This window comes from Choloepus didactylus, chromosome 2 (genome assembly GCF_015220235.1).
Source record: "Choloepus didactylus isolate mChoDid1 chromosome 2, mChoDid1.pri, whole genome shotgun sequence".
Lineage (NCBI taxonomy): Eukaryota > Metazoa > Chordata > Mammalia > Pilosa > Megalonychidae > Choloepus > Choloepus didactylus.
The window spans coordinates 182,360,433-182,381,484 of NC_051308.1; the positions used below are offsets into that span (position 1 = coordinate 182,360,433).

The window sequence follows — 21,052 nt, forward strand, 5'->3', positions numbered from 1 at the left end:
TTCTTTTACCGAAATAATATTATTTGGGGGCTTTTCTTGATTGTGAAGGAAAATAATATATCTTGAAAACTAGTAGTAGGCTTTTTATATGTAGTGTTCATATTTTAATAAGATATGATGAAGTATTATATCTTATATTTGATACCTATAAATATGTATTACTTTGAATTTTTCATAAAGTTTCTTCCAAGTAGTGAGAAATTATTCATATTCTATGTTAATTTTTAACATGGGATTTTTTTTCTTTTAGTGACAAAAGTAACAAAACAAAACCTGTTTGAAAAAAGGAGTTCAGAACCTCCTAACAAAGGTAAAGATTTGTGTTTTATCACATGAAGAGACCCCTTTATCTCATTTCAGTATTTAAAACTGAAAATCTGAAATATTTTCTATTACAAACAGCTGAAACAATCAACTTTTGAACAATGTAAAGTTCAGATGGTTACATTTTCATTTAAAATATGCATACTACAACCTACACAATGATTCTCAAAACAGATAAAATATGTTTTGGACTGAAAATAAGTGTCTAGATTTCCTATCTTGGCAACTGCTCTACAATTTGCTTACATTCTTTTCAAAAACATTTTGTTTACTGGAAGTACAGTCGTAGACAAACAATGATGGTATTTTTTAATATCTGGAAAAAAAAAGAACAGCACTATATAATACCATCTATTGACTAAGGGAATATTTGTATCAAGTTTTTCATCATGACTCCTTTTTACTATGTTCTTTTAAAAGACCATGAATCTCGTTTGAAAAACGTTATATTGAGTTTAGCAGATGTGTCTGGTAAGACTAACTTCCTGGATAATTGAACTTTTTAATGTCTTCTTTATATACCTTTCAGGTTAAAATTTAAATTTTGTCTTTTTATTAAAAATTCTTTTTGAGAATACAAATAGGGCAATAATGCATTAATATATCACAGGTTTTAATGGTGCATTAGAAGGATAAAAAAAGTATTAAAAAGTTACTTTTAACCAGTGTTCTGGAAACTTGCAAATCATGAATGATATTTGAACTACTGTGAACTCTTATGGCTCTGAGCATTTCACAGTATGGTTTGTTTCCTATATTCCTAACAAACATTAATCTCTCCTAATTATATCAAATTAGTAATTTTATTTACTTTTTCTTCTTTCAGTTTCTTAGTTGAAACAAAAGGAAGCTGGCTTCATTCAAGAGATTTCCTTTTCATTTCAGAACCACACCCAAATAATGATAGAAATATATGTTTTCATTTTTCTTTTTAAGCTCCCATAAGACGTATCTGAATCCCTCTATACCTCAGTAAGCAGCATAATTATGGACTGTAAATTACTAGAAACTTTTGACCAACTTAAGAGTGATCATTATAATGTTACTGACATGGTTGCCATTTAACTCTCTCTGCACATGTATTCTTCAGATTCTTATAAAATTTTCCTAGAAGAATTAAATTGGACAATATCAAAATTACAACATTATGCTATCATCACACCTTCAAACTGGTCTTTTAGTTCTATTATTTACTTATTATTTATTTATTATTTTTGTTATTTAACATAAGCTACAGCCTTTATTACAAAGGTGGAATATAATTGTAAAAATAACACTCTACTCTTTTAAATAAACATCTGACATACACTGTTAAGGCTTTATATAACTTATTCAAAAGAAATTTAAAACATATATGACAGCATGAAAAGATACAAAACTGAAATTTGCATAGTTTTCAGAAGAACTGGACCTTGTAAAACGGAATACCTTGATGAAATGTATGAAAAGAGAGGATCTCTTCTACTAAATACAAATTTCTTAAACAAAGGAAGGTTTCTTTCTTTCTTCAATTACTTAAGAAGTAAGCCTAACTTCACTTTCCTTAATAATATTGGCTTTATGACTATTAGGAAAACAATGGAATGAAAGGTTCTTTCACTGTTAGATTTGGATGTGAATTTTCATAATTATTTTTAATTTGTTATACTGAAGATTTAAAACATGACCATTCAATGGGTTGATTCAGATGGAATGTCACATTAGCATCACATGGTAAGGCATGAAATTTATTTACTTTACATAATCAACCTCTACTTAAAACAACTTGATACAAATATTCCCTTAGTCAATAGATGGTATTATATAGTGCTGTTCTTTTTTTTTTCCAGATATTAAAAAATACCATCATTGTTTGTCTACGACTGTACTTCCAGTAAACAAAATGTTTTTGAAAAGAATGTAAGCAAATTGTAGAGCAGTTGCCAAGATAGGAAATCTAGACACTTATTTTCAGTCCAAAACATATTTTATCTGTTTTGAGAATCATTGTGTAGGTTGTAGTATGCATATTTTAAATGAAAATGTAACCATCTGAACTTAACATTGTTCAAAAGTTGATTGTTTCAGCTGTTGTAATAGAAAATATTTCAGAATTTCTAGCTCTGACCTTACACAAAAGCACTGTTTTTTTTTTTTTTTAGTTAACTTACTGCAGTCATTATAAAACAGGCTAATTTAAGTTATCAAATTCTTAAACTACAGGAGAAATTTTAAATCCTTGTTCTAATAGTTTGATATTGCCTTTTTATTCTAACCAGCCACTTGAGTATTTTTTAAACTTAAAAATATGTTCTTTCCCCACCCAATCTGGAAAAAGTATGCATCATTGTCAGCTAAGTAATTTTACTCCTAGAGACTACTACTACCCTTTTATTTTTTTATTATATCTTAACATTAAACAATATCTTTTTCAAGTAGATACTTCGGTTTTAAAAGCACTGAGGTTTGAAGTTTAGACATGATGAGTTTTAGGAGAAACAACAAAAATTCCCCTTTATGCTCTAACATTCTGGGTTTATCTGGAGATTAAAAAATGGAGCCATTAATTTTGGTGGCACAAATATACATTAATGTACAACTGTAGTCCTCAGGACTTAGGTATTGTGTTTGCTGTATGTGGATCATACCTTTCCTATTAATACTGTTAATACTCTTGTTTTATACTGTTCATCACTGTTTGGGGGTTACATTTCAACTGCTAAAAATGCTTACTTGGTATCTGTCTAGGATCTGAGGAAAAAAAAACTGGTTTATTATTTTTCAAGGCCTTTTAAATAATTTCTTCTATGATTTAAATTTTTCTGTACTTTACTAGAATTATGATCATTTTTGTCTTTTAAATAATCAGTATAATATTTTAAAACCATAGATTTGAACTCACTTAATAGCAATTATGCGTTTAAAAGGTGTAAGTATCTTGCTATCAGACATTACAAATATCCAGGTACTCTGTATGTGCTGATGAGAACAAAATTGAAAAGAAAGGCTGTAATAATTCTGACTGGTTTTCTCTGCAGAAGATATTGATTATTTGTGTGTGGTGAGAGATTTGGAAAATTCAATTAAAGGAGTTGTGCAAAGGTTTCATAAATTTTCCTTCTACAGCGTGTACACAGGCATTGTTGCGTATTAAATCAATGCAGCACTTCACAATATATTTTCTTTGAAACATAAAAATAAATAACATTTAAACAGTTCTGCTTACTACAGAAACAAATTTTATTTTCTTTGAAGCATTTAGTCATGTGCTATCACTGACTCATACACATTTGCCAGCTGTAACAAATTTTATAGACATTTTCTCCAGAGACATTTCTCACATACTATGAATTTTTAAATGAGCAAATGGTGAAGCAGGGATGTCAGCAATATAAAAATTGATCAGTTAAAAGATAAAAGCATAAGTAAAGAGATTTGTATGGTAGTCTTAATAGGTTTTATTAAATAAAAATACTATAAAAAGACAGTAATGAATAGACTGAAGACTAACTGTTTTTGAGGTGGAGAAAAATTATTTTAGTACATTTAGTAGAAATTGGTCTTATATCACCTGACAGGTGACCATATTTTTCCATTTTTCCATTTTAACCTTTAAAGTAGTCAACCACCCCCCCCAAAGGTAAGTGGTTTACATATTCAAAACACATATAATAGTAAAGCAGATATCTATGGTATTATATAGCAAATTATATAGTTAAAAGCAAGATTTGTGTAACAAGTAAATATTAGGTGACTTTTCTTTCAGCTCAGACTTCACCTAGAAGAAATGTAGCCATTTTTATTCACACTATTCACACCATACACCTCAGCCCCGTGGAATCTGTCTTGTAAGACTCCAGATATCTCTGCTGCTTCTCCCTCTACTTAGCGTGCCCTTTCCTCCTCTGCCTAGCAAACTCCTGTTCATCCTTTATAGTGATGTCACATCCTCTGTGAAGTTCTGCCCAGCTCCCCTAGGCAAAGCTAAATTGCTTCATCTTCTAGGCTCTCACAACACTTGTCTGAATGTGTATAAATGTATCATGGTAGCATGTTGTAGTGAATTATAATTGTCTGTAATTCTATTTCTGGATTTCTCCATGGCAAAAACAAAAAAGTCTTAATTATCTCTACAGTGTATCCCCAAAGTGTAATACGGACCTGCAGAGATGGTTCACAATGCATGTTCAATGAATGAAAGAAAACCAAATGGCCACCCCAAGAACTTTTTAAAGGAATTTACCTAAATATTTTCAAATATTTATGTATAAATTGCTCTCCTTACATACCTCAAGTGCCCTTAACATACATTCATTTATTTGCTAATTAATTTTAATTTATTGAATGTCTACTATGAGCCAAGTACTATTCCAGCATTGAGGATACACTGATGAACAAGGGAGTCATAGTCCTGCCCTCAGGAGTATAGAAGCTAGCAAAAAAGGCAAGTAATTATCATAAAGCATAAAGAGTATATTAACAGTGGCAGTAAGCATACATCATAATAAATTTTTTGGCAGTTTTCATACTAAATTATGAAATGTATGTTCTGAAATAGGAATTAGGCTAACTCATTGGATGTTGAAATGTGGATGTATAGCCCCAAAGCTACTATTTATAATGTAAAGTAAAACTTTAGATTTAGGTTCTTTATCTTAATTTCATTTTGATTCAGTTTTTATTCTGCAAAATATACAGTGATAAGTTACTTTGAACTGTTTCTGAAAAAAAATCTTTCTCCTTTCTTATAGAATTATGTCATCTTGACAGCTATGAATTCCTTAAAGCTATTTTAAACTGAGGTACAGTTTCACCTTTCTAATTAAGTTTGACCTTGTTAAATTGCACTGTTTTGTTCAGATGGAAACATTTTATTTACATTATCAGATTTGGTACTGTCTTTCTATAAAGAAAATAAGTACATGACGCTTTGGAGCTTCAGTTGAAATGATGTCTAATCTAGTCTTATAAACAGGAGTGCAGTCTAACAGGTTATGTCTATTCAGTGAGTTAGAGGTTGATTGAAAAAGAACCCTCTCAAGCTGACCAGGCTAGCTTTAAAACTCATAAAGGGCATATTTTTAACTGAGTATAAAGAAAAGGCCATTAATTGAGTGCTTTTAGTATTAACAGCCAACTAGATACTGACAGGTGGGTTATAGTTTCTATAGGATACATGGACTGAACAAGATATAACCAGTCTGTTAAATTCAGAAATGTACTAAAGTAAGTAAATAATTATGTTAGATAATTGTACCTTCAAAACAATTCCTATGAATTCAGTGATAAGAGTAAAAATAATATATTTATAAAGCTTATTATAATATTGGTTAGAAGCAATGATATTAATTTATAGTGTAACTATAACAGAAGGTTCACATTATCAAAAAATTGGCATCCCAGACTTAGTAGCATCAATATTAATTAAGATTCTTAGATGTTAACCAGATATTTTCTGCTGCTATCTTTTGGAAAATACTAAAGCAAAATGAAAGAATTATATTTTATCCTGAAAATACAGTTCTTTGGAAATAATATCTCAAGTAATTAATATTAGCTAACAGATTAGCTGTTCTTAAAATATTTGCAGTTCTTACAATATATAGAAAATTGCATCACTTTCATACACTAAAATATTCATTTTGTTGTGTACAATAATATTCTATATTAATAGCTAACATTTACTGAGTACTTCCTATGTGCCAGACACTTAACAGTTTATACTTACCCCATTTAATCTTCACAACAATTTATGTAAGGTAGATACAGTTACTATCTTTATATTACAGGTAAGGAACTGAGGCACAAAGAGGTTAACGGCTTTGCCCCAGAATCACCTAATTTGAGTATGTCTGGTACCAGAGCCCATGCTCTTCACCACTACACAGTAGCAGTAATCTATGAATGTCAGTTCCACTACTGGTTAAGGACTTTATATATATTAAGTATGGATTTGATAGATACATACATACACACATGTACACATATTCACTCATTATAGGATTACACATTTTATAACATTTTTGACCCATAAAAATCCAACAGTGATTAGATGGTGATCATAAACCCACATTCATATTTACACATTTTTTAATGAACATACACATTTAGTATATGATAGTCTTATTAATAAACTTATAAAGAACCTAGAGAACTGAGACTAGCTTTGTGTTTATGGATTGTAGTAAAGATCATCACGTGTTAGACTTCTGGGTCTTTGAGTAGTACCTTCAAGAAACTTGAAAGGATTAAGGGTGAGCTACCAGTTTCCCTTTTAGTGGGAAGCAACAGAGAGAAATGAAGTAAAACTTGAAACAGTGAAATGAAATGTGACCTGACCTTTGAGATGTTTTCTGGGTTCTTTTTTGGATTGTCTTATATTCTGACTTGGAGCACTTTCTAAGTGTTCTCATTCATTCCCTTGACTTTCTCACCCCAATGTATATGGTTTCCAAATCTATATATATGGCCTTACTCCTAAGCAATAAACCCACCGTCTCAGCTGCCATAAAATGTTCCCCATGTACATTGATTTCCCCAAAAAATTGTTCCTCCTCCTATTTTTCTAAGGATTTACGTATTTATTCCCTTTATCAGGCTCAGAACTGCAAATTCTCTTTTTGTCCCCACATCCAAACTGCTGCCAGATTATATCACTTTTGAAAACGTTTAAATTCTCCAATTCTCCTTTCCATGCCCATTGCATTAGTTTATTCTTTCATTATTCCCCTTCCAGATTGTCATCATCCCCTTGTAACCTGCCTCTCTGCCCTATGATCTGTTCTCTCTACAGCCTATCCTACTACTGACAGAGTTGTGGACATTCTATGTTTTACAAGGTATCACTCTACCATATTCATAATAAAATCCAAATTTAGATCAACATTCAGTACTCTCCCTGATCTGACCACAGCTTACCTTTCCAAATTCTCCCTGTTGTGTCTCAGTCATTCCAGATCACTTACCATTCCCTAGATACAGCTTGCCTTTCCCATTTTCTTTTCACTCATCTCCTCTGTCTGGCATGTTTTTTCCCACATTGTTGTCAATATCATACCCATTCTCCAAACCTGCATGGAACTCACCTTTACACTCTTCTTAGATTTTGCTTCTCCATGTTCTCTCATTGCTCTTCATTTGTACATTTGTCATAGCTGCCCACCTGAGATGAACAAGGGAGGGTACTAAACTCCATGCTTTTGTACTATGCCCTGGAAACCTCTGATGGTCAACTTGCGTGTCTTCCCTCACACTTCAATTATTCCTCGTGACCTATATTATTAAGTGGGGGTAACCACCCCATATAAATTTCATTCCCAAAGCCTTTAAATGTTGGAATAAAAAAGAGAGCAAGGGAGAAAGCAACCCAGAGGCCACAGAGTGCTAAGACCATTAAAAGGGGGGCGGGGTGGAAGCAGAGAAAAGGCATGATTTGGGCTAATGTTAACAGAGAAGCAAAAGTCTGGGATGCTTTATCTAGGAACAATGTGGTTAAATCATTTGGTTAACAAAAACATGAAAGGTTTACTATGAAAATAGGACTGTGCATAATGCCCAAAATCTACTTTGAAATCTAATAATCCAGAGCTAAGGATACATGTTTTATATTATACATGAAAAAAATAATAATATAAGGCAAGCTATAATAAGTAATGCAAATTCAGACCCTTCATCTTTCCCAGTTCTGGCCAATAGCAAATACATACAATGAGGATTAGTGTATCAACTTATTAGTGATTAGTGAGGGAACTGATAACCTCCAACAGGGCAGGCCCTCTGCAGAAGCTGGGTAACTAATGTGGATTATGCCCGAGGCAGAAGTGGACCTCCTCTCTACCACAGTGAATCTAAATCTTGAACCCTATGTGCTCTCCTGAACCTGAGGAGAAAGCTGGATCTTTGAAACAGATCTTCCGTGAGCCTCTAACACCGTGAAGACCGTAGACCTGCCTTAAGTGACCGGTTGCAGGTCAAGAGAGATAGAATGGGCTACTCTCCTTACCACATGAAATTCGGAGGCACAAAGGCCTACTGGAGTTGAGAGTAAGCAGTGAAAAGGAAACTAAAAGCTGAGTGACCTGTAATATTAATGGTAAAATGTGGACCAGTGAACACTCTGGACATACCAAATTTGTCACTCTTTCACGGGGTGTGGAGAAAGGAAGGGTTAACAGAACTTCATTCCTCTTTGAACTGAGTATAAATGTTTCTTTCTGCTGTAAGTACCAAATGAAATAAGTAATGTTATAGGAATTCACAACAAACAGATCACATAAGGTTACGGTGATGAGGTGGTTAAGTTTGCTAAAGCTGCCAGAATGCAGTGTACCAAAAATGGGTTGGCTTTTACAATGGGGATTTATTAGCTTACAAATTTACAGTACTAAGGGTGTGAAAATGTCCAAATTAAGGCATCATGAGGAAGATACCTTCTCTGAAGAAAGGCTGCTGGTATTCCGGGTTCCTCTGTCAGATAGCAAGGCACATGGCTCTCATCTGCTGTTCCTTTACTCCTGGGTTTCTTTGCTTTCAGCTCCTGGTTCCAGTGGCCTCCTCTCTGAGATTCTGTGGGTCTTCTCTTGGCATCTCCGGGGATTTTCTCTCTAAACTCACACTGCTTTTGCTGTCCTTTATCCTCTCACAAAGGACTCCAGTAGAGGGATTAAGATCCACCTTGAATGGAGTGGGTAACATCTCAAATTGAAATAACCTAACCAAAAGGCCACCCACAACAGGTTTGCAACCACAGGAATGGATTAAAAGAACATGGTCTTTTCTGGGGTACATGGCTTCAAACAGCCATGAGGTAATTATTTAAGGTTTCATAAGTTTAAAATCAGTTGTAGATATTTCACTCTACGTTGTCTTTGACAGAGAGGCATCTGGGTCTAGGAATGGAAGCTTCATACTTGACTAAGAAGCTGGAATTTGAAATAGGCTTAATTTTGATGGGCTGTGTAAACATGCTCGGCAGAGAGAAAGCATGGACAAAACAGAGAAGCAGGATTATGGAAAGGTAGATTTAGGCCACTCATAGACAGTTTTGATCACCAAGCTGATAAATTTGGACTTTATTTATTAAGCAGCGGTGGGCCAGTGAAGATTGGAGAAGTAACAACCCAAAATATGTTTTAAGAAGAAGAATGTGGTTGCTATGTGAAGGATGAGTCCTGTCAAAATACTGTTCATGACCTACATCAGTGTATCTAAATTACCTTTCATTTGCTTTTGTGATGTTCATCTCAAGAACCAGCATGGCAGTAGAGATAAGTATATATAAATGCTATTACTCCCTACTCTTGTGCTATGACATGCATCACATTACTCAAGTATTTCTTCATGTTGAATCCTGGATTTGGTCTCAGCACATTTCTCACAGCAGCCATGATCAGTAACAAGACCTGGCATGGTAAGAGAAAGGGATTTGGAATTAGAGGTCTAGCACCAACTCTTCTACCTATTTAGCTGTATGACCTTTAACAAGGCATTTGTTCCCCTAAACTTAGATTATAAAATGGGACTGGTAATTACTTTGTGGTGCTGTTCAAACTAGTCTAGTTAGTACCTGCCTCATGGTAACTATTTAATAAATAACAGGCATTTCCTCTACACAATTATCATAGTTCTGATAACTTTGTATCAGTAGCCTATGAAGCTATTAAGAGATTAGGTGAACCCTAGAGTGCTTAAAATCTTCTATAGGAATGCAGACCATGCCCTAAAATAAGAGTTGGTAAGAGCTGGGTTGTCAACATGTTTTCTAGGACAGGAAACAGAATACATGTGGACTCTTAGGAGAGAGGAAACGCAAGTAACTACCATGCTCTACTTCTTCAAAGCTTTACAGCTCTAAGCAAGGAAGGGACATTTCAGAAGAGAATGATCCACATGCCCTATTGGAAATGTATGTCAGTTGCCAATGGCTGCTGTTTTCAAAGGTTTCTTCTCACACACGGGTCCTAAGTCCAAATAGACAAGAGCCTCTGCTACCACTAGGAGGCCCCAGAGGGACACACACTGAATAGTAATCTATCGTAGAAAATACCGTCTTTTCTTGTTTTGACAGCTGTTGTAGGAAACACCTGCTGAAAGGCCCTTTAGGCTCATGGAAGAAAGGCATATATTTGGTTTTTGCCATAGGTCACACTGGAGGGTTTTGTGGGGTTTTTTGTTTTTGTTTTTTTTAATTAGAGAAGTTGTTGATTTACAGCAAGATCATGCAGAAAATACAAAATTCCCATATACTCACTCTCATTTTTAACATTTTGCATTATTGTGGTACCTTGTTACAATTGATGAGAGAACATTATAATTGTAATATTATTGTTCATAGTTTATATTAAGGTTTGCTGTTTATGTTATACAGTCCTCTGGTGGTTTTTTCCCCCTTTAAATTTTTATTCTAGCAACATACAAACCCCCTAAAATTTCCCCTTTTAACCACATTCAGAAGTATAATTCAGTGGTGTCAATTACATTCACAATGTTGTGTTACCATCACCACTATACATTACCAAAACCTTTCCACTGCCCAAACAGAAACTTGTGTTGGAATTCTTAAATCCTCTCAGAAGTATGTCCTTTAAGATCCATATTCACATAAGGTGAAGAGTGCTATGTCAAAGTCTTCATATTCACAATTATTTGTGAAGGTGCCTCTTACATAGAAGACTCAAAAAAAAAAAGCAAATGAGAGATTACAAGTATCTAAACTAGGTAACAAATTGCATGGTAAATGAGTGCTTAAATTATTTCTAAAGTCTTGGTGAGGTGCATGTTAATTTGGAACCTAACTCTTGATGATTTAATAATCATCTTTCATATCCCACAGGCCTTTAGAAGAAATGCAGCTACTGTGAACACCAACTTCTCCATCTGCCTGATCATATTTAAAGGAACAGAAGATATGTTTGTAATTAATCTGCCCAGTAAATACCAGCTCATAGCGCTAGGCAGGTGCATGTCTATATAAAATTTCTTGCAGCTAATTTAAACTTTCTACACACACCAGCAGATAACATCAATGTAAATAATACATTTCTTCATAACCCTTTAGTATAAGTCGACATGTATAAGAGAATCTTGACTTACAGTCTGTATCACATATGCTTATTTTTATACTTTTAGTGCTTGTGGATAGACTTAATAAAGCATTTATGAAAAATGGCACTTTTGGTAGAGCTATATGTTTTCCTGAAACTCATAATGAATCTAATGTTGACTGGAATCAGAAAACCAGTTTGCCCAGTTAAATCCTCAGCTGCTTATTAATTTATAAATTTCTTTCTAAAATGTTTTTAACTTATCCAGTCTATTATATAGCCACTATCTTATGAATGAGTTATACTCTAATTTTTCCTACACTTGTAAAGAAAAATATAACATTTTAAAATTTCACACCTTTTATAAAGCATTTTTCAGTACAGAATTTAAATAAAGACCTTTCTTATGGGATAGCATGTGATCTTCAAATTATTTTGCAGCATTAACTTAAATTTCTACTTTTTCTCTGATGTTTTATCATTTTTATGCTGTCACAAAATAAAGGAGGGGTCCTGTGAAAATCACAGAATATACTCTTTTTAAAAAAACTTTTTATTTTGAAGTAATTCCAAGCTTACAGGTCAGTTGTAAAAATAATACAAAAACCATACAGAAAACTCCAACAGACCCCACCCGCATACCTAGACCTACTGACTGTTAACATTTTGCCAACTTTTAACATTTTGTATTAGTTCATCTGTCTGTCTTTATCAATCTACTAAAGATTTGACAGCAGGTTGCATACATTGTGTTCCTTGAACACAATATTTCCATGTACATTTCCTAAGAGCAAGGATATTCACTTAATATTTTGATAACATAGATTTTTTAAAAATCCTATACTTCAACCATATCCACAGGGGGAAAAAATGCCCTGAGTTTTGACAAAATTATTACAAGATATTACTATGCCATTTAATTCAGTATATCATGGACATAAAAATATTTTATGAAAATATGGAACAAAACTTAATAAATTGAGGTTGAAAATTACTAATTTCCCATTTATAGAAATTTCAGATTCACCTCTCAAAATGAAAATGAAAATGTGTTGTAAAAAAACTATTACTATAGATGATATAAGTACAGTACAGTAACCCAAGTAACTATTAAACCCAAGTGCCTTCATTAATGATTTTCTTTGTACCATTTAAATAAGATTTTTATTTAAAAATCTGCTAAATATAAGACTACTTTATGACATAGTCCTTATATTAGGATGCTTCCTAAAATATACCAAAAAGGGTTTTTCTAGCATTAAAAACTATCTTTAGGATATAAGCCAAAACACATATAAAACAGCCTATTAGTCAGGAAATAAAGGGTTAAAAAATAGATTGCTTTCATATACAATCCAAGTTATGTAGGTATGTGCTTAATGCTATTAAATCAGTTACTGTATGTCTGACCTCTTGATGTACTAAGCTTTTTGCCTTTCAGAACAGCTGGGTCTCCTAAGAATCATTTCCCAGTTCTCTTTGTTGTTGATCAGATGACTCTCGCTTTATCACCCTTGGAGGCCACATGAAGGACAAAGCAAAAAGACCCCCCCACAAAACTAATGTTTATGTGGGGCTGGGAGGGGATACACTTGGCCCTGATCTTCCAATGAACAGGAAAAGACCAGTTGACACTTGAAACCATTGTATTACTCCAACTATTATTCAGTTATATTCTTTCCATCTCTTTCTTTCTATTGAATAGAGAGGCTCCTTTGGCTGCCTTGACTTTTGTAAATATTTCACTCACTTAGTTTTGGTTTATCATTTGGACAGAATGCTACCTTGGGGATTTTTCTCCCCTCCCTAAGGCCTCTAGGGAAAATGACTTCTGTTTGCCTCATATTTGATACATGAATGTACATCCTTTTCGCTTCATTTTAAGAAGCAGAACTAAGTTTATTGGCAACAGAGAAAAGTGCATTTCTCAGAAATGGCCCCTCTCTCTAAACTGAACTTGAAAATTATTTGACAGGTACCATCAGTGAAGACAATGAGCAATCTTTCTATCTTTAATATTTTTGCATATTCTAAATATCGTATTAAAGTACCCTTTTAACCCTGAGTTTAGCTAGAAGAAATGCTTTAAAATTATCCATTTCTGTGGTCTTAGTGTTTTGGATCTAGGACCTCAAAGTCTGAGGTGGATTCTTCTTAAATTGGTTTCTGATACAAGAGACTCTTAACTTACTCACTCAGATAATTGCTTCAATTCTCCATAAAAGATCCACTGTAATGCAATACATTTTATCATCTGAAAAAATGTATTCTTATGTATATAATTTATAAGATGCCTTGAATTCCATTTTACTATTTAAATAATACTTTTACTATTTAATAATACTTTATTTTCAAATAATAAAGCTTCTCTACTCCAATTATTTAGAAGTTAAAAGTACAACTTGGAATTTCCTCATCTCTAATTTGATTTAAATCAACATCCTCTGTTAAACACTAGTATATAATTACAAAAAATAAAAATCAGGCAGCCAAGACTGACATTTGGGCACAGTGATTACAGATGGTGACCATGGACAGCAGTGTTCCTGCTGATTCCGCAGTGATTCAAGGCTGCTTTTCTGTGCTGACCTGCCCTTTGAGTCTTTACACACATTTGCTTTGAGAAAGAAATATTTCTTGACTTTTGCTTTGTTTAAACACATTTCCTTTATCAGACTTACAGACTTAGAAATACATACATTCTAGCATCAGCTGTGGCTGTCCATGTCCAGAACTAAATTTTCTTTATGTGTGTATGTGCTTGACTTGATTGTTTTAAAATACACCACCATTTAATATGTTCCAACAGCTATATTATGAAAGGAGTATATTTGCTTAAAATTAGGATGATGGTAAAATAATTGTTTTATTTTTATCACAAGAGACAAAAGTAAACACATCTTTATATGAGACGCTACATACACATGGATATAATACATTTTTTGTACCAACTGAATACTTTAATAAAAATGGACTTTTAATATAGATTGATACAGTAGTAACAGGGTCATGTTAATGTGAAACATGATATGAACCAATGGTTATGGCAGTGGTAATTCAGATGGCCCATACCACATAACAAAATATAAGAGAAAATCAGAATCTGGTATAAAGCAACTTAACTTGAACAGAATGGTCCTGGGAGTTTAGACCTAGTGAACATGAGTAATTAAAAATACTTAAACTACTTAGATTTAAAACTCAGATTTAAGTTCAGGAAAGTTCATTTTTTAAACTACATTCAAGTAAATCAGCATTCTTGGAAGTAAACACAGTTTATCTGCCTTGTTAAAAAAGAATCAAATTTGTACATGTAATAAGGCATCATCAAACTTCAAGCAGTTTAATTCCCTGAGGTTACTTCTAAGCAATGAAAATAACTGAACCTGTCCTAAAATACATCTTATTTTCTTTTAAAGTATGAGGAAAACTAAATTTGAATACCAAACTTAGAGATGTACTTCAAAAAGAAAGGGTTACATTCTCCCATTAAGCTCACTGCATTTGCAATTTTTCAAGAGATGACAACTCATAAAGCACATTTCCTAAGTAAACATTGGAATTAAGGAATTTTTTTCTTTTATCTTCCCACTTGAATAGCTATGAATGCTAATGAAATTATAATCTGTCTTGTCCAATCAATAGTTAGAAAAGAAAAGCCTCCTCTGGGCTTTGGTCCTCACATACACTTATTTTCTATAGACAACAATGACCTCAGCATTTCCTTTCCTATAATTCCATGATTCTCAAAGTGATAATTGTAATTCCATGATTCTCAAATTGAAAGTTTCACTGTACACAGCAAAAAATTCACAAAACTTTTTAACACTGTTCACATCTTTACATTTGTTTGGGGATACATACAGCTAGTTGATTTTCTTCTGATTTTTTCCATTTCTGGAATCCCACATGATTATAATGTTGAAGTACACCAAGAAGAACAGGAAGTTCAAGCAGGATACAAAGCACACCAATACAGAAAATAAGTCTGGTAATTTCTGAGGAGGATCCAATGTGATAGTCATCAATGTCAGAAGGACCATAGTGACCACTGAGATAAAAAACTGTAGGAAGGGGGAAGAAAGTATTATTGAGTAGTATAAAAGATAAAATGTAAATGTACAGGTAACAGTGATTTGTAGTTGTAAATGAATAGAACTAAAGGTGAGGGTTGGAGGTCCAATCTCTTATTGTTGGACCTCAACCTTGACTGCACCTTAGAAACACCTGGGGATTTTTTAAAATCTCAGTGCCCAGGTGAGAATTTCTGGAAGTAGGCATCAGAGTATCTTTTAAAGCTCTACAAATGATTCCCAGGTACAGCCAAAACCTGAGAACCCCTGTCTCATACCACATAGGCACTGAAGGGAGGTATCTGGAACAGATGATACTGCTAGTTGGGGTTAAATTCATGACATCCCCCAAGGCCCTGGAGTTCTACAGGATGTGCAATTCTGGACTAACTATGAAAACCCATCTGTGCCTGTTTGGATGTATTGTGTCCCCCAAAACGCCATTATCTCTGATGTAATCTTGTGTGGGCAGATGTATTAGTGTTGAGTAGATTGTAATTCTTTGATTGAGTGTTTCCATGGAGATGTGACCCACCCAACTGTACATGATAACTCTGATTAGATAATTTCTATGGAGGCATGGCTCTGCCCATTCAGCGTGGGCCTTGATTAGTTCACTGGAGCCCTATAAAAGCTCAGACAGAAGAAGCAAGCTTGCTACAGCCAGGAGGGACACTTTGAAGAAGGCACAGAAGCTGAGAGAGGAACTTCAGCTTACAGACATTTTGGAGACAGCCTTTGAAAGCAGACTTTTGCTCCAGAGAAGCTAAGAGAGAACAACTAAGAGTGACATTTTTAGGAGCTGAAGCCTAGGGACGAACGTCCTGGGAGAAAGCCATTTTGAAACCAGAACTCTGGAGCTGATGCCAGCCATGTGTCTTCCCAGCTAACAGGTTTTCCGGACACCATTGGCCATCCTCCAGTGAAGGTACCCAATTGTTGATGTGTTACTTTGGACACTTTACGGCCTTAAGACTCTAACTGTGTAACCAAATAAGCCCCTTTTTATAAAAGCCAATCCATTTCTGGTATTCTGCATTAGCAAATCGGAACAACCATCTATGAAAAATTTTTCCATGGTAAATGGAAAATTATATTACACATATTTATTCACTGAAGGTTTTTGATAAGCTAATGCTATCATAAAGAAAACACAGTCTTCTGGACTGAATTTTTAATTTTATTTAATTTTAGTAAGTTTAAATTTTAATTTCCACATGTTTAATGGCTACTCTATTGAACAGTTTAGCTCTAAACTATGAACTCCTTTAAGATAAGGACTAGCCAAATCTCACCTTATTCATTTATCTCAGCACACCATATAGATACACAGAAGCTACTCAAGTAAATGTGGAAAGCAAGCAGTGAGATAACAGTAGTCAGTGACTTTCATGAAGAAGATGGGACATAAATGGAACCAGAAAGGATACTTTAATGGCTATATTATGAAAGGATCAGGAAGACGTGAATAGAGAGTAACAAATGCAGTATTCATCCTAGATGAAGGAGTGGGAAGAATGGGAGCCAAAATAGGCTTATGAACATAAACAGTCTGCAAGTATCCTCCAAAAGGAAAATCCCTGAGACAACCTTAGTGGGTTGCCTGAAGTGAAATCATCAAAATAAATGTTTCAAACTTAAAGAAATATGGGATGGTTGAAATGGTATGATGCCATGACCTTGAATCATGTTCACAGACATGTTGAAATTTCTTCCTTTTAAAACAAAACCCTCTCTTCCTCTACCTGTCACCCCATTAGTCTGCTCCTCCTTACAGCAAGTCTCCCAAAAGAGTTGCCCATAACTTGTGCCCAATTCCCCCATTCGTTAGTGAACCCAAACAAATCGGGCTCCCATCCCAACCACTCCAAGAAACTAAAACTGCTCTGGTCACAGATCCATAGTGACTTCCATTGTACCAAATCCAATGGTCATTTCTTAATGTCCTTTGCTCCCTCAGCAGTATTTGAAATAGCACACCATTCCCATATTCTCCAAACATGTCCTTCACTGAACTTCCATGACACTACACTCTCCTAGTTTCCTCTCACCTCACTTGTTATTCCTTCTCAGATTCCTTTGCTTGTTCCTCCTCATGTCCCTTACCTCTATGCATTATAGTGTCCCAGGGGTCAGTACAGAGTCCTTTTATCAATCTACACTTAGGTCCTTGGTGAGTTCTCCAGTGTCAACAATTTAATTACCTTCTATATGCTAAACACTCACAAATTACTGTTTCCAGCCTGAACCTCTCTGAAACTTCACTCAAATCCAAGTGCTTCTTAATACTCCATTTGAATGTCTAATAGGCATCTAAAATTAACACAAAAACTAAACTCTTGATCTCCCCACACTTCCACACCCTACAGCAAAAAAGTTCCTTCAACAGTCTTCTCCCACTCATCAATGGCAATTTCATCCATTGGGTCACTCATGCCAAAAACCTGTTCTCTCAAAACTCCAGCAAATCCTGTCAGCTCTATCCTCAAAATATATCCAGAACCCGACTACTTCTAATCATGTCCACTGCTACCTTGGTCCACGGCACCATCATCTCTTTTAAAAATTTAACAAGTAGTTAGAGAACAAATTTCAAAGAATATTATAGGTTACAGTTCCACAGTTTCAGTTATTTCCTTATTGTGAAATAAAACATGCAAAAAAAAATCTTTCAAAATATGCTTTAACAAGTAGTTATATAGGAAATTTCCAAAGTTAGGAGTTAGAGTACCATAGTTTCAGTTATTTCTTTATTGTAAAATATAACATATATATACAAAAAGGTGATAGCTTTCAAATTACAATTTAACAAGTAGCTACAAAACAAATTTCAAAGGATGCTATGTGTTACAGTTCCACCATTTCAATTCTTTCCTTCTAGCTATTCTAATACCCCAGCAACTAAGAAAAAGAAAATTATATAAAGATTCAGTATTCAAAATCCTTTGTTAAATTCCATCTTGTCTGTTGCTATCCCTTTCTCTAGTTTAATCGCTTTTCCAATCTTCAGGGATATCTAGGCAGTGACCACCGTAAATTATTCAAGTTGAAAAGGGGACACACCTAGTTGATGTTCTTGAAGAGGCTATTGCCTCTGGGGTATACATGTTATATTCTACAATTTAAAAATATGATAAAAAAATTCTATTAGCCACATCTCGTCTCCACACAGTTGCCATAATGACCTTTAACAAACTTAAGTCATGGTATAATTCCCTTATCCACATTACCTCTCTGTTCTTAGCTCCCATTATTTCTCTTTCCCTTGCTTACCCTGCTTACCCTGCTCCAATCACCATGGCCTCCATGGCCTCCATGACATTCATGCATTTGCAGTTCTACCTTCAACTATCTGCACAGCTCATTTCCTCACTTCCTGTGGTTCTTTGCTCAAGAAAGCACTGCCACTTTAAAATTGCAACCACCCCTCCCCCTGCATACCACATCCCTCCCTCGTTTTATTCTTCTCCATGGCACTTATCACCCCCTGACATGCCATATACTTTATATATGTTGATTTCCCAACAAAATGTAACCTTTATAAGAACAGGAAATATGTTTTATTTTGTTCACTGCTGTATCCTCAGCCTCCAGAGCAGTGCTTGGTACACAGTGAGCACTCAGTAACTACTTTTGTTTTCAAATGCAATTTTATTGAGATATATTTACATAATAATCCTTCAAAGTGTACACTCAGCAGTTCATAGTTTCATCATATAGTTGTGCATTCATCACAACCAATCTTTGAACATTTTCATTACTCCAAAAAATAGAATAAAAATTAAAATAAAAAAGAACATCCAAAACATTCCATTCCCCTTTCCCCCATTGTTGATTTACTTTTTAACACTCATTCATTGTTTTTTCAAACTTTATCAAAAAATTTAAATACAATAAAAAAACATTTCAAACAAAACCAAAACAAAGGAATAAGAAAAAACAAATAACCTAAAATAACTACATTGCTTCCAACATATTCCTACCATACCCCCAAAAATTAACAAACTGTAACCGAACAAAGGAATACAGAAAAACAAATAACCTAAAATAACTCCATTGCTTCCAACATGCTCCTACCGTACCCCAAGAAAATAAACAAACTATAATCAACAAAGGAATAAGAAAAACAACCTAAAATAACTACATTGCTGCAAACCTACTATACCCCCCAAAAATTAACAAACCATAGTCGTTCCTGAGCATTCCCATAACATTAAGTTTACCCTCCATACCTTATCTAATCTTATTACATTATTGCTCCCCCTTCACTATCTGCTATCACTAGGTTCCTTACATTCTATAATACAAACCATTTATTTTACATTTTTCACAGAGTTCTCATTAGTAGTAACATACAGTATCTCTCTTTTAGGGTCTTCTTCATGTCCTTTATATCTTGAGCCATGATCTTGTTGTTTGTGATTACTTCTTTGATTAATTACTCCAAGGACTGTTTCTCCTCTGTTGTTTTGATTTGGGCATTTGGGTTATCCATATCTTCTGGTTTCCTCATATGCTTTAAAATTTTCTGTTGTTTTTGGCCCCTTGGCATTTGCTTAACTTGATAGGGTTCTTTTAGGATATGCAGGCTTATTTGAACAGTTATCTATAATTTGGCAGAGCTACAGCTTGGTGGAGTGTACTTTCCCTGATTTACGAGCAGATGGCACCCCAAAACCACCTATTACCCTCAAACCAGTTCTCCCCCAACTTCGTCTGTGTGGCAAGTGGGGGTCCAAACCTTGTGGAGATCCAATCTGCACCAAGTTGCCATGTGCATGCAGTTGGGGCTGCCAGCCCTGAGGGTGGGGTGTGTCCTGTGCAGTTAGACAGGGAAGACGGCTTTAAGACCCAAAACTCCCAGCCATTCCCAGAGTCTTAAAGCTGTTGCATGATTCCGATCTTTCAGCTCAGATTCCCCACAGTCTCTCTCTGCTGCGGGCCAGCAATTCCCTGGGATTGGTATAGAGGTCTTGGGACTTCTGTGCGGGACCCCACCTGTAAGCTGTGTACTCCGCAGCCTCCGTGGAGGAAGACTGCGCAACATCACAGGCGAGCGGAATCCCCCAGGGAAGCTCTCAGCTGCGGTGCTGCAAAGAGGCATCTCCCAACCTGCAGAAAATATCGCTGTACAGGGCATGGTAACTTGCCACTTCTGCGGTCCTCTGTCTGCTACAGCAGGCCACTCCTGTCTCCAGGACAATCAGCTGTGGGTGGGGAAAAGGCTATCATCCACGCCAGATACTGAGGCGGGTGTCCCGGGCAAGGAAGGCATTCCCCACCACGCTCAACTGCGTGGCTCTCGCTGCCAGATCTGCAGCCGCTTTCCAGGTTTTTAAAACTAACCCGCCCCCAAATGCCAACCCAAGGTTTCTCCACACCAGGTTACGCCTACCGTTTCCCAGCAGCCTCACTCACTTGATTCTGAACGCAGACTCTCAGTTTCACCAAGTGCACAGCCACTGTGGATGTAGCAGACCCTGTCCTGCCAGTACAACCCTGGAACTGGTATTCTGGAGCACTTTCTTTCTTTTATCTAGTGTTTTTCATGGAGAAGTATTTTGTTCTGTCTCTCCTAATCCATCAACTTGGATCCTCTCAGTAACTACTTGTTGAATTGAAGAATAAATAGAT

The 21,052-nt window shown here is 35.1% G+C and overlaps 2 protein-coding genes across 17 annotated transcripts in view; one reads left to right on the top strand and one right to left on the bottom strand.

Moving 5' to 3' along the window:
• Positions 1-21,052, top strand: part of LOC119527217 (integrin subunit beta 3 binding protein) — a 172,823-nt gene that overhangs the window by 114,003 nt on the left and 37,768 nt on the right. For 3 of the 10 annotated variants that reach the window (XM_037827033.1, XM_037827039.1, XM_037827040.1), the window contains 2 exons: positions 251-310; positions 2,154-2,328. In XM_037827033.1, the coding sequence (XP_037682961.1) occupies positions 251-310; positions 2,154-2,227 (134 nt within the window). In that variant the 3' untranslated portion in view covers positions 2,228-2,328. Of the gene's footprint in view, positions 1-250; positions 311-2,153; positions 2,329-5,054; positions 5,106-7,096; positions 7,143-8,836; positions 9,110-9,389; positions 11,473-21,052 lie in introns of those variants that run through there. The other 7 variants (XM_037827037.1, XM_037827038.1, XR_005215340.1 and 4 more) reach the window with 6 other exon arrangements.
• The window catches only part of ALG6 (ALG6 alpha-1,3-glucosyltransferase), a 124,173-nt gene continuing 111,877 nt past the window's right edge, over positions 8,757-21,052 (bottom strand). For 3 of the 7 annotated variants that reach the window (XM_037827029.1, XM_037827025.1, XM_037827027.1), the window contains one exon: positions 14,193-15,409. In XM_037827029.1, coding sequence (XP_037682957.1) covers positions 15,212-15,409 — 198 coding nt within the window. In that variant the 3' untranslated portion in view covers positions 14,193-15,211. Of the gene's footprint in view, positions 9,705-14,192; positions 15,410-19,555; positions 20,626-21,052 lie in introns of those variants that run through there. The other 4 variants (XR_005215338.1, XM_037827026.1, XM_037827030.1 and 1 more) reach the window with 4 other exon arrangements.